Source organism: Pristis pectinata, chromosome 8, assembly GCF_009764475.1.
Source record: "Pristis pectinata isolate sPriPec2 chromosome 8, sPriPec2.1.pri, whole genome shotgun sequence".
NCBI classification, from domain to species: Eukaryota; Metazoa; Chordata; class Chondrichthyes; order Rhinopristiformes; family Pristidae; genus Pristis; species Pristis pectinata.
In genome coordinates, this window is record NC_067412.1 from 1,966,212 (window position 1) to 1,978,395 (window position 12,184).

A 12,184-nucleotide genomic window follows, 5' to 3' on the forward strand; every position below is an offset into this window, starting at 1 on the left:
GCCATTCTGCCATCTAGTCCCTACTGGCTCCATGGGGGAGCACCCCAGTCGTGCCACTCCCACACTCTCTCCACAGCCCTCAGTCCAAGGACACTCTACCACTGGACCCCCCCCCCCACACCACAATGCACTCGGCCCCAACCATCTGCCCCGAGCCCCGCTCCCCTCTCCAGTGTTGACCCCCCTCCAACAACAGGAATTCTTCCTCTCCATTCCACCCCCCCTCGTCACTGCCCACCCCCACACCACAGCCTGTCTGCATCACCCTGGTGCACTCCCCCCTCCCCACCATCCACATCTCCAGTGACGTGGGCCTGACCCACCCGGTGTTCCCGTTCACCTGAACCCAGTCGATGGTGGGCAGCACTGCCCAGCCCCACCCCACCCCCAGCTCCAGCCCCACCCACCTGGGTTCCTGCCCTGATCATTCTGCAGGGAAGCACGCAATAAGCAGCAGAGCTACCCGGGCTGCACGTTCCTGCACATTGTTGGCTCACACTAGAAGGAGGTGCCAGCAAAGGTGGGTTCACGTACTGGTCAGTTCCCCGACTCCGGGCTGAAGCTGGAACATTGATCCAGTGATCGGTAAGTGTGCCTGCTACCTGCTCCTTCAAGGGGTAGGGAAATGGGTGTAAGGGCAATGGCCACCCAGCTGACGGGCCGGACTAGCCAGAGTGCTGGATCCCAAACTCCCTCCCTGACAACTAGTGCAGGGAGGTCTCTGTCAGCTCACCTGGGGCTGGACGTGAACCCAGGTCCCACCATTCACAGACGAAAGGCCAGTCCAATGCAGAATTCCTGCCAGACTCCTTCCCACCACTGATTCCCTCGACCCTAACCGCACCATCAACTGGACTCCCTACCCGCTTCACATTGGCTGTGTACTGTCTCATCGCAATCTTTTCCACCGTGCTCTCGAAGCCAAAGAACGACTTGATGTCCAGCGATGCGGACTGTTCAAAGCATGTCCAGTCCTCATTGTCAGGGTGGACCTGGAGCACAGCAATGGAGACACGATTAAACCCAGATCTCCACCAGACCCAAGACTCCATGGACACGGGCACGGGCACGGACCTGCAGCCTCCAGCGATGCAGTGACTGCATGGGAAACGGGAGAGGTTGTGGTTTGACATCAGATTCTGTACTGTGACTCACCCTGTAACTGCAGATCTCATTGACCAGGACCCTGTTGGAGAAGGTCTCATTGTGAGCCTCGATCAGCAGGGTTCGCTCCTTCCAGTTCAGCGTGTTCTTCTGGATGAAGTAAACGTGTTCCACTCCTGCAATCTGCAACAGGCCACAGTTTGTCGGGTTGGACAGGCAGTTGGCAAGACAAAAGTAGCCAGAGGTCTGGCCCAGGGCAACGTGCTGCCCACCTCCAGGCTCCGGGCACAGGGACCCGGAACGTGGTCAGTACTTTTCACCCGCGTCCAACACGTTGATGGCAGCCCAGATGCAGCAGCTAATCCCACATAACTCATCAAAATAATTTAATGGGACAGAGGAGATCCTCTAGCCTTCTGGGCCTGCCCTTTGAGCAGCTCTCCAGTTACCCAGAGCTTTGCAAATGCTTTTTCTCTTCAGGTATTTTCCAGTTCCCTTCTGAAAAGTCCAATTACATCTCCTTCCAACACACCAGCTGCTACGTTACAGGCAGGACTCCCAGACGTACAGGCTTCAGTGCCCCAACCTACCTCTGCTGCATCCTGCCTAATGTTCCCACTCCATCCCAGTCTGGGTCTAATCCCAAGTCAGATGCTACCAGCCCAGCCCAGGAGAGCCACCTGCTTCCAGCTGAGTCTGGCTTTCCTGGCCCAGAGACGCTGCCCACAGAAATGTGCTGACTCCAGCTCCAACTCACCTTCTTCAGCAGCCGAGGGGCTTCCACGTTCAGCTTACAGCTTCTCTCCACGATGTGCAGTGATCCATCCTCACTCTGGTGTTCACTCAGTTTCTCACTTCCCAGGAAAACCGGGATCAATGGGCATGTCGGGAATCTCTTCTCATAAGCCTGGAATAGGGAAGTGTTCCATTTCTCAGCAACTCAGCACCCAGAACACATAGAGACAGCAGATGCTGGAATCTGAAGCAACACACAGCCCACAGGAGGAACTCAGTGGCTCGAGAACACACAAACTGGTTCCGGCCCAAATCACCCACTCGCTGCTTCTCCCCTTCCCCCTCTCTCTCTGCTTCTCGCTGGGCTGCAGTCTCTCCCTGAACCAGCTGAGACACACTGCCAGAGCTGCTGACAGGTAGATCTGCTGCAACACAATAGTTTCGTTAATAAGAAACCTTGAATTATAGCAGAACGGGCTGCAGCTGCCGTCAGAGCACAGATTTAAACAGGTTTTTGCTGATCACAATGATGCTCTAAGCGATACGGCCCATGTAATGCAAGTAGTGTTCCCGAATCTCTCAACCACATTATGACCAATCCAGGTTATGGAGACAGGTGTTATAACAGAACTTACCTGTATGGTGATATATAGGGATAATGAGCTTCCCAGTGGGAATACCCCACCACTGTGGTAACTAGGACCTCTCTGGCAGATGAGCAACAGAGGGACGTTAGGCATGGACACAGCCCCTGCCCTCCTCCTGCTGACAGAAGTGCTGCCTCACAGCCCCAGCACGGTCGGGACAATCCGCCCCCTGTTCTCCCCGTGACTGCGTGGGTTTCCTTCAGGTGCTCTGGTTTCTCCCCACATCCCAAAGGCATGCTGATTGGTAGGTTAAACGGCTACTGTAAATTGCCTGGTATGTGGGTGAGGGGTAGAATCTGGGAGGGTTGTTGGGAACGTGGCGAGAATAAAGTGTGATTAGTGCAGGATTGGCGTGAATGGCTGCTTGATGGTTAGCACAGACTCAGTGGGCTGAAGGGCCTGTTTCCGTGCAGCAGACTGACAACAGCCTCACAGGATTCACTGCACCTCAACACAGCTCGAGCACGAGTTCAGGGCAGCGGCTGCCTTCCAGGACCACACGGTGGTCAGTATCCTTACTCTGCACTGTCACCCACCACGCCCAGGCTCACTGATCAACCCTGCCCTCGGACAAACAGTACAGCAATTATAAAATCCTTCTCCCTGTATTCAAATCTCCCCACACCGCACGATCTCTGTAACTTCCTCCAGCCTTTTAACCCACCCCAGTCCTCTTGCACGTAGCCAGCTACATCCCTCCTCCATTGGAGGCCTCGCCTTCAGCTCCCAAGGCTCTTGAATTCCCTCCTTAAACACTCTGGCACAGGCCAAAACCCTCCTTAAACCTTCCTCTTTATCATCTATCCCAACAACACCTCATCTGCCTGCTGTCAGATTTTGTTTGTTAATGCTCTGAAGAGCAGATAGGGACATCATATTACGGTGTAAGGACAACAAATGCAAGTTGCTTCATTGCAGTTACAATGAATGTGATGATCCTGACAATCTCTTTCATTTTACGAACAGTGCTATTTAAATACAGCAAACACTCCTTTATTCAAAGCTGTCGACGGCTAGGCATCGAGCCAGCACAGCTCTGAGAGAATCCTGACAACATGAATTCATATGGGTGACAGGACGTACTGGGTACCCAAGCATGAGGAAGACAGAGAGGCACGGAGTATGTGGACGAGACAGAGACACAGCGACAGACACATATACACTTAAAGACAAAAATATACAGAGAGAGGAGATAGCGCGAGATAGAGAGAGGGGAGAGGGAGATAAAGTTGACACAAGAGCCAGACAAAGTTGGACAATGACAGAAACACACACACCGTGACAGAGCCACAAGGGAAAATATAAAGCGACACAGAGAGAGCAGAATCAAAAGGAAATCTTGAATTTACATCAATTTCACATCCTCAGAACCTCTCAATGTGTTTTACAGTGTACGTGTGTATATACAAGCAGATACGAGTCCCACATACCAATGGAACAGACTTGCCTTACATGTAAAGTCATGTTGTCAGGATAATCTTGGAGCTATGCTGGCCTGATGCCCAGCTACTGACAGCATCTGATGGAGCAGCGTTTGCTTTATTTAAATAGCATTGTGTAAGAGAGTAACACGCAGACGCCGATTGGGGGGGGTGGGGGGCAGCGGAGGAAGAGACAGCCAAGCACCTCATTATTTCTGAATGAAATAAAATTTGTCGGTGTGTAAAGGACAGAAACAGCAACACTTCCCAACTTAGTCCCTTCCGCAGCGACGTGAGCAGCAAGTTTCAGCATCTCAAAGCCTGTGGACAATGTGGTCCTGGAGGAACCGAAACTGGTGTGGGCAGGAAGACGAAAGGGAAGTTAGGAGTTCCTCCTGGGCAGCCTGAACAGATCTCAGACACCCAGGCAGAGCTTTCAAATCCTCCTTTACACGGATGACCTCAGGCAACAGGAACTCTCACACGCAGAGCGACGGACACGTCTGCTCTCGGGTAAGGAGAGCAGGATCACGAGGCACCTTCTTTCCACCAGCAGTTCCTGGAGTCAAAGATGGAAACACACAATAGGTCGCTGTCTAACGTTTTGAAATGCTGGGACACACAGTGACATCAAGAGATCAGATCAGTGTCAGAATGTACTTCATGAAAGGTCACCTTAAAACTTATTATTTGCAGGTGATCATTAAAGTCCACACCCTGTTGTTCCCTCATTCCTAAAGTACTTTGTTTGTGAGTTCATCACATTTTTGAGGATGCTAAAGCAAAGCTTTATGAAGTGATAGAATGAGGAAATTAGACTGACGTAGCAGAGGGAACAAAGGGCACTCAGAGAAAGGGACTGAGCTGACACCAGTGGAGATAAAGGCAGCTCTACAGGGCACCAAGGGGGAGAGCAGCTACTAGGAGACAAGGCAAGGGAACTGGATTAACATCAGCAGACGCACCAACACAAGGCTTGGGGAGAAGAGGCATCTCTGGGTGTGAAGAGGCTGGATTAATGTCTTTGGCAGTTCCCTGGAGCTGGGAGTGATTTGCTGCACATCAGTTCTAGGGGTTCAAGCATGCTGATGAGGCCAATGTTGGATGTGGGGCTTCTGCAACATTGGAACATTGGTTTATTATTGTCACCTGTACCGAGGTACAGGGAAAAACTTTGTTTTGCATGCCATCCATACAGATCATTTCATCACATCAGTGCATTGAGGTCGTACAAGGGAAAACAATAACAGAATGCAGAATAAAGTGTCACAGCTACAGAGACAGTGCAGTGCAGGCAGACAGTAAGGTGCAAGGTCATAACGAGGTAGATTGTGAGGTCAAGAGTCCATCTTAGGGGACCGTTCAATAGTCTTATAACAGCGGGATAGAAGCTGTCCTTGAGCCTGGTGGGACGTGCTTTCAGGCTTTTGTATCTTCTGCCCGATGGGAGAGGGGAGAAGAGAGAATGTCTGGGGTGGGTGGGGTCTTTGATTATGTCGGCTGCTTTCCCGAGGCAGCGGGAGGTGCAGAGTCCGTGTGTTTGACCAGCAGACGGTGAGTGGTTTTACTCATTCTTTCTGCTGTTTTTGCTGAGCTTCCATGTTTCCCAATGGAGAGGCTTGACGTGCTGAGTCCTCTCCACTCTGAGCAGGGATGGGCCAGGGACTACTATCGGCAAATGGGTAGGTTACACTTCTTGTGAATACCTTGAAGTGTTCTGTCTTGCTGGAACTCAGGGAAGAGAGAGGAGACAACAGAGCTCAGAGAAGGGTCACGGGTAAGGATGTGGCCCGCCCATCAAAGCTGGCTGAGTATAACTGCAGCCTCAACACTGGGGCTGTTCGCCTAGCAGAGGACACTGACATCAGCTCACATAGTGTAGCGGTTAGCGTAACTCTATTACAGCGCCAGCAACCTGGGTTCAATTCCCGTCGCCATCTGTAAGGAGTTTGTATGTTCTCCCTGTGTCTGTGTGGGTTTCCTCCGGGTGCTCCGGTTTCCTCCCACATTCCAAAGACATACGGGGTAGGAAGCTGTGGGCATGCTATGTTGGCACTGGAAGCGTGGCGACACTTGCGGGCTGCCCCCAGAACAATCTATGCAAAAGGTGCATTTCACTGTGTGTTTCGATGTACACGTGACTAATAAAGATCTTATCTTATATTCCGATAATGGAGGTGGAGGATTTTGCAGGGACACCTCTGGTGATACCTCTCCAGTGCTTTGATGGCTCTGCTGTACATGATCTACACACTTAGAAGGAGAGGGGTCACTCCTGCCTGATCGACCACGAGGTTAGTGCTGGGTCTCAAATACTGAGTAGACGAAGGCTGTGCTGGGTGATTTGCTTCATCGATATCCGCCTTCACTGAGAGGTGGAGGAGCTGCAGATGCCAGAATCTGGAGCAACAAGCAACCTGCAGGAGGAACTTGACCCAGTGAGTTCCTCCAGCAGATTGTTTGTCGTTCACGGAGAGGAGGCTCCCCAGATACGCAGGTTGCACCTGAGCACAGGGATTTGTGTGCATCTCCACATACTTATATATCATGTCCCACAGCCTGATCGCCAGTCACTTAGGCTCCCCTTGCCACCGGACCAAGAGCTCGCTCTGTCAGGCTGGAGCGCACTGGGCACCCTGCGTTAAAACAATTAGTGCCCTGTAATCTCCTGCTCCTCAGTATAAGTTCGGGACTTGGAACATGAGGGCACACACGGACCTCCCCAACAGTGACAGACCTGAATGCCACACCATTATCACAGCACGGAAACCTGTACTCCTTGAAGACGACTTCTCTCACAGAGTGAGACGGGGCAGGCGGGTCTGCCTAACCTCACGTCAGCAGAAACACAGGAAAACGGTGGTAAGGTGGAGCTGATCGCGGACACAGTGGCCTGTCGCTGTATTCTCATCATCTCCTGGTTACTGATAATCTGCAAAACCCTTGAACAGAGCATCACCGCACTCAACACAGCAAGTCCACACTCTTATCTCACCAGACCACTGCACCTGTCAAGGAACACGTACAACTCACTTGTACACTTCTATCTGAGAGGAACAAAACTGAAAATGTGTGGGTCAGGGGATACCCAGTGAAAGGAACCATCGTTAACTCACCGCCATCACCAGTTCAAAGGTGTACTTGTAGACCCGCACTGGGGACTGGTATTTCTGCACCATCTTCTCTCTGAAAGGTCAAACAAATCGGGCGTCATTTAACAAAGAACGCTCTTGCACTTCTACGATATCTGTCACATTCCGTTCAGCCAGTGCATAGCAAGCTCCCACAAAATGCAACATTGCAACCAGCAGATCACCTGTTTCAGAAGTGTAAATATGCCCTGTGCACTGAGGACAATTTCACATCTCTCCTGCCTCAGCAATGGTGAATGTCCTTGAACGCATTCTGGGCTGGCATCACCAAGGTCACTGTGGATTCATGGACACCGAGGTGATCGTGGATATGGGGCTCAGATAGAAAGTGGACGAGGCCCAGCATCAGCCATGATCTTAGTGAAAGGTTCCTAGGGTCATTCAGGCAACTCGTACTTTTATTTATCATGAGATGTGGGATCTCTCATGTTCACCCGACAGTGTAACATTTCCCCTGAAGCACTCCACTTCTGGCAGTGCAGAACTCCCTGGGTGCTGCATGGATTTGACCAAGACCTCCCATCCTGTGTTTAACGTTCTCGTATGTCATTGGAGTCAGCTCCTTCCTTCTCTGTAAGGTAGCCGGTGAGAATGCCCACAAGGTCTCTCCCCCCAATTCTGAGGAAGGGTCTCTGACCTGAAAACATTCACTAGTTTCTCTTTCCACAGATGTTGCTGGATTTGTTGAATTCTTCCAGTGCTTTCTATTTATTCGTTACACAGAACCCTGTCGTTCACAGCCCAGCTCTGCACTTTGCTGCATTGTCATCAAAATACAAGTCAGCAATGTGGACCGACCGAGCTCAGCTTCACACATGGTTCAATATACAGCTGACTGACAGCCCCATCCACCGCCCAGCTACTGGACAGGTTGGGGAAGATTTACACTGGCAGCCTGCTTATTGTAGAGTGCTGATTTACTGTGGTGTTCTTGGCCCTCCAGACTATTGGTATTGGAATTGGTTTATTATTGTCACTTGTACCAAGGTACAGTGAAAAACTTGTCTTGCAAACTGATCGTACAGGTCAATTCATTACACAGTGCAGTTACACTGGGTTAGTGCAGAGTGCGTTGATGTAGTACAGGTAAAAACAATAACAGTACAGAGTAAAGTGTCACAGCTACAGAGAAAGTGCAGTGCAATAAGGTGCAAAGTCACAACAAGGTAGATCGTGAGGTCAGAGTCCATCTCATTGTATAAGGGAACTGTTCAATAGTCTTATCACCGTGGGGTAGAAGCTGTCCTTGAGCCTGGTGATCACCCACAGGTACGCATCCCACATACTTTACAAAAGACACTCGCTCAGGCTGCTGCGCTGGGAACCTGCAGCGCAACCCCCTGCCCCGCTGCATTTACAGTGGCTGCACGTAAGGGCAGGCAGGCCAACAGTGCAGCAGTCCTGCACTGAGGTGCTCAGAGCTGCATGGATGCTGGCAGCCCTCCCCATCCCCACTGCGTTTCTTCATCTGCAAAGCTCTCCCCACCGAGTGATTTTTCCATGGGTGGGGGGGGGGGTGCACAGCAGGCAGAGCTGCCACCTCACAACTCCAGTGGCCTGAACTTTGGTGCTGTCTGTGTGGAGTCTTCCTGTGACCATGAGGTTTCCCCCGGGTGCTCCGGTTTCTTCCCACATCCCAGGGACACGTGGGTTGGGGGATTAATTGGCCGCTGTGTTGGCCCTGGTGTAGTGGGTGAAAAGAAAGTCCAGGGGCAGTTAGTGGGCTTGAGGAAGAGAACAGTTACAGGGAAATCAATGGGACCAATGGGATTGCTGAGAGGCAGTATACAAATGATGGGCCGAATGGCCTATTCTACATCATAAGGAGATTAACAAATTGAGAGGTGGAGTCAACACTGCACTGCTTGCCCTGCCCAATCACAGGCAGCCCCCCCCCAGGGAGGGAGGGGTTTGTGCCATGAGCCCAGCACACCCACGGGTGGGGGTGAGCACCAGGGTGCCCACCTCCACTACAACAACCAGTCCAGCACTGGGACCATCACCCTCCCATTCCTTGGCACATCTGAGCGACAGGTCCCAGAGGGACCAATGGCAACTTGTTCTCGACCCTGTGCTGCAGAGAGAGTCCCACAGCAGGGAGACAGACCCTTCAGCCCCACCGGTCCATGCCGACCACAGTGCCCATCTAAGCCAGTCCCATTTGGCCCATACCCCTCTCAACCCTTCCTGTCCATGGACCTGTCCAAGTGCTTTTTAAAGTGTTGTTAATGTTCCTGCCTCAACCACTTCCTCTGGCAGCTGGTTCCACACATCCACCACCCTCTGCGTGAAGAAGTTCCCAGTAAATCTCTCCCCTCTCACCTTAAACCTCTAGTTCTTGATTCCCCAACCCTGGGAAACAGACTGAGTGCATTCACACTATCGATGCCCCTCATGGTTTTACACACCTCAGGTCACCCCTCAGTCTCCTACCCTCCAAGGAAAGAAGTCCCAGCCTGCCCGACCTCTCTCCATAACTCACTCCCTAGGATCCAGCAACATCCTCCTAAACCTCCTGGTTCCAGCTTCTCTCCGACAGCAGGGCGACCAGAACTGAACACAATATTCCAAATGTGGCCTCACCAGCGTCTTGTACAACTGCGACATCCCCTCCCGACTCCTGTCCTCAGCGCCCCGGCACCTTCCTCACCACCTGCGACACCACACTCAGGGAACCAGGAACCTGTGGACCTGGGTCCCGAGGAACCTCTCACCCTGAACTCCCACTCCACCCCCGGATCCCCTCCACCCCCGGATCCCCACCACCCCCGGATCCCCTCCACCCCCGGATCCCCTCCACCCCCGGATCCCCACCACCCCCGGATCCCCACCACCCCCGGATCCCCTCCACCCCCGGCTCCCCTCCACCCCCGGATCCCCTCCACCTCCGATCCCCTCCACCCCCGGATCCCCTCCACCTCCGGATCCCCTCCACCCCCAGCACCCGTCCACCCCCGGATCCCCACCACCCCGGATCCCCTCCACCCCTGGATCCCCACCACCCCCGGATCCCCACCACCCCCGGATCCCCTCCACCCCCGGATCCCCACCACCCCCGGATCCCCTCTACCCCCGGATCCCCACCACCCCCGGATCCCCTCTACCCCCGGATCCCCACCACCCCCGGATCCACTCCACCCCCGGATCCCCACCACCCCCGGATCCACTCCACCCCCGGATCCCCTCCACCCCCGGATCCCCTCCACCCCCGGATCCCCTCTACCCCCGGATCCCCACCACCTCCGGATCCCCTCCACCCCCGGATCCCCTCCACCCCCGGATCCCCACCACCCCCGGATCCCCTCCACCCCCGGATCCCCACCACCCCCGGATCCCCACCACCCCCGGATCCCCTCCACCCCCGGATCCCCTCCACCCCCGGATCCCCACCACCCCCGGATCCCCTCCACCCCCGGATCCCCACCACCCCCGGATCCCCTCCACCCCCGGCTCCCCTCTACCCCCAGCACCCGTCCACCCCCGGATCCCCTCCACCCCAAACCCTCAGCCTCCCTCCCTCCCCCAGCACAGGAGCCTCGGTCCCTCACGGGACGGGGACATCCCGCAGCCCCCGACCTCTACCTGTCCCGGGCCGGCAGCCGCGGTGCGCGGAGGAGCCGCTCGGGTCCCACCGCGAGCGGGGACAGGGTCCCGGGGACCGCGCTGGGACCGTCCCGGCCGCTCGGTCCGAGCTCCGCGCCCCCGGTGTCCGCGCCCCGTTTACCTCGGGCGCCCGGTGGACCCGCGGGACTGGGGAGCGGCGGGCGGGCGGTCTCTCCCCCCCGGGACGAGACGAGGCGACCTGGCGGTTGGGCTGAAGTCGGAAGCGCGGAGCGACCGGTGTCCCCGCCCCCGGGAGCCGCTCCGGAGCGGGACAGAGGTCGGGGAACACTCGCCGGCTCCCCCCCCCCCCGGCTCCCTTCTCCCGTCTCCCGTCTCCCCCCGTCTCCCTCCTCTCCCCACCGTCTCCGTCTCCTGGCTCCCCCCCCCCCCACCCGCCTGCCCCTTGTCCTCCCCATTCACCCCCCACCTTTCCCTCCCCATCCCACTCTGCCCTTTCCCTCCCCCCTCCCCCTCCCCTCCTCCCCCCTCCCCCTCCTCCCCCCTCCCCTCCTCCCCTCCCCTCCCCTCCCCTCTCCCCTCCTCCCCTCCCTCTCCCTCCCCTTCCCCTCTTTCCCCCTCCCCCTCCCCCGCCTGCTCCTTGTGCTCCCCATTCACCCACCTTTCCTTCCCCATCCCACTCTGCCCTTTCCCTCCCTCCCTCCCCTCCCCCCTCCCCCTCCCCCCTCCCTCCCCTCCCCCTCCCCCTCCCTCCCCTCCCCTCCCCCTCCCTCCCCCTCCCTCCCCCTCCCCTCCCCTCCCTCCCCTTCCCCTCCCCTCCCTCCCCTTCCCCCCTTTTCTCCCCATTTCCTCTCCCCCTTTCCACCTCCTTTCACCCCTTTCCTCCCCCCTCCCCCCTCCCCCTTACCTCCCCCCTCCCCCCGGCCGGCCATCGGTGAGAAGGCCGAGTCTCCATTCCTGGACCTCTGGGTGAGATTTTCTGATTAAAACGCTTCCTTTTGTCCCCTCCCAGTTGTGACCCAGGGTCTTAACCTGAAACTGGGTCAATGTTCCTCCTCCTACAGAGGCTGCCTGACCTGAGTGATTGTCAGCCTGATGTTTGGGGGTCGAGCTGTTGGCTGACTGGCCCTCACACAGCAGTGTGCACACTTCAATTGACTATAAAAGACATTGGATCATCTCAACACTGTGGAAGGCAATATATAAATGCAAGTTAGTCTTTGCAAACCTCAACAGTGAGCATGCAAATAGATGACAGAGGCTGCACCCTCTCGTCAGCCAAGGTCCTGGGATCTCGTGCTGTCACTGAGCTCCCCCTGGGACAGGAGAATCAGGATCAGTGAGACAGCCTGGGGAATGAGCCTCGTTCCTGCCTTACTCACACTGTCCCACGGTGAGAGGTTTGACGTGACCTTGGTTTCATGGCTTGAAGCACATGGAGAGCTCAGTGTGACCGGGACGGCCAGGTACAGGGACACTGGGCCTTTCAAAGACAAATTCAGGAAATTAACCGTTCTGCACCTTCACAGGCAGTGTACTTTCAGAGTATGAAACCCTATACTGT

The 12,184-nt window shown here is 55.2% G+C and overlaps 1 protein-coding gene across 3 annotated transcripts in view; it reads right to left on the minus strand.

Moving 5' to 3' along the window:
• Positions 1-10,877, minus strand: part of LOC127573210 (SEC14-like protein 5) — a 31,140-nt gene extending 20,263 nt beyond the window's left edge. The window contains exons 1-5 of one of the 3 annotated variants that reach the window (XM_052021211.1): positions 10,784-10,877; positions 7,024-7,093; positions 1,862-2,011; positions 1,156-1,287; positions 864-992 (exon numbers count right to left, since the gene is read on the minus strand). In XM_052021211.1, the coding sequence (XP_051877171.1) occupies positions 864-992; positions 1,156-1,287; positions 1,862-2,011; positions 7,024-7,086 (474 nt within the window). In that variant the 5' untranslated portion in view covers positions 7,087-7,093; positions 10,784-10,877. Of the gene's footprint in view, positions 1-863; positions 993-1,155; positions 1,288-1,861; positions 2,012-7,023; positions 7,094-9,642; positions 9,762-10,641; positions 10,730-10,783 lie in introns of those variants that run through there. The other 2 variants (XM_052021213.1, XM_052021212.1) reach the window with 2 other exon arrangements.
• Between the last annotated feature and the right edge of the window lie 1,307 nt (positions 10,878-12,184).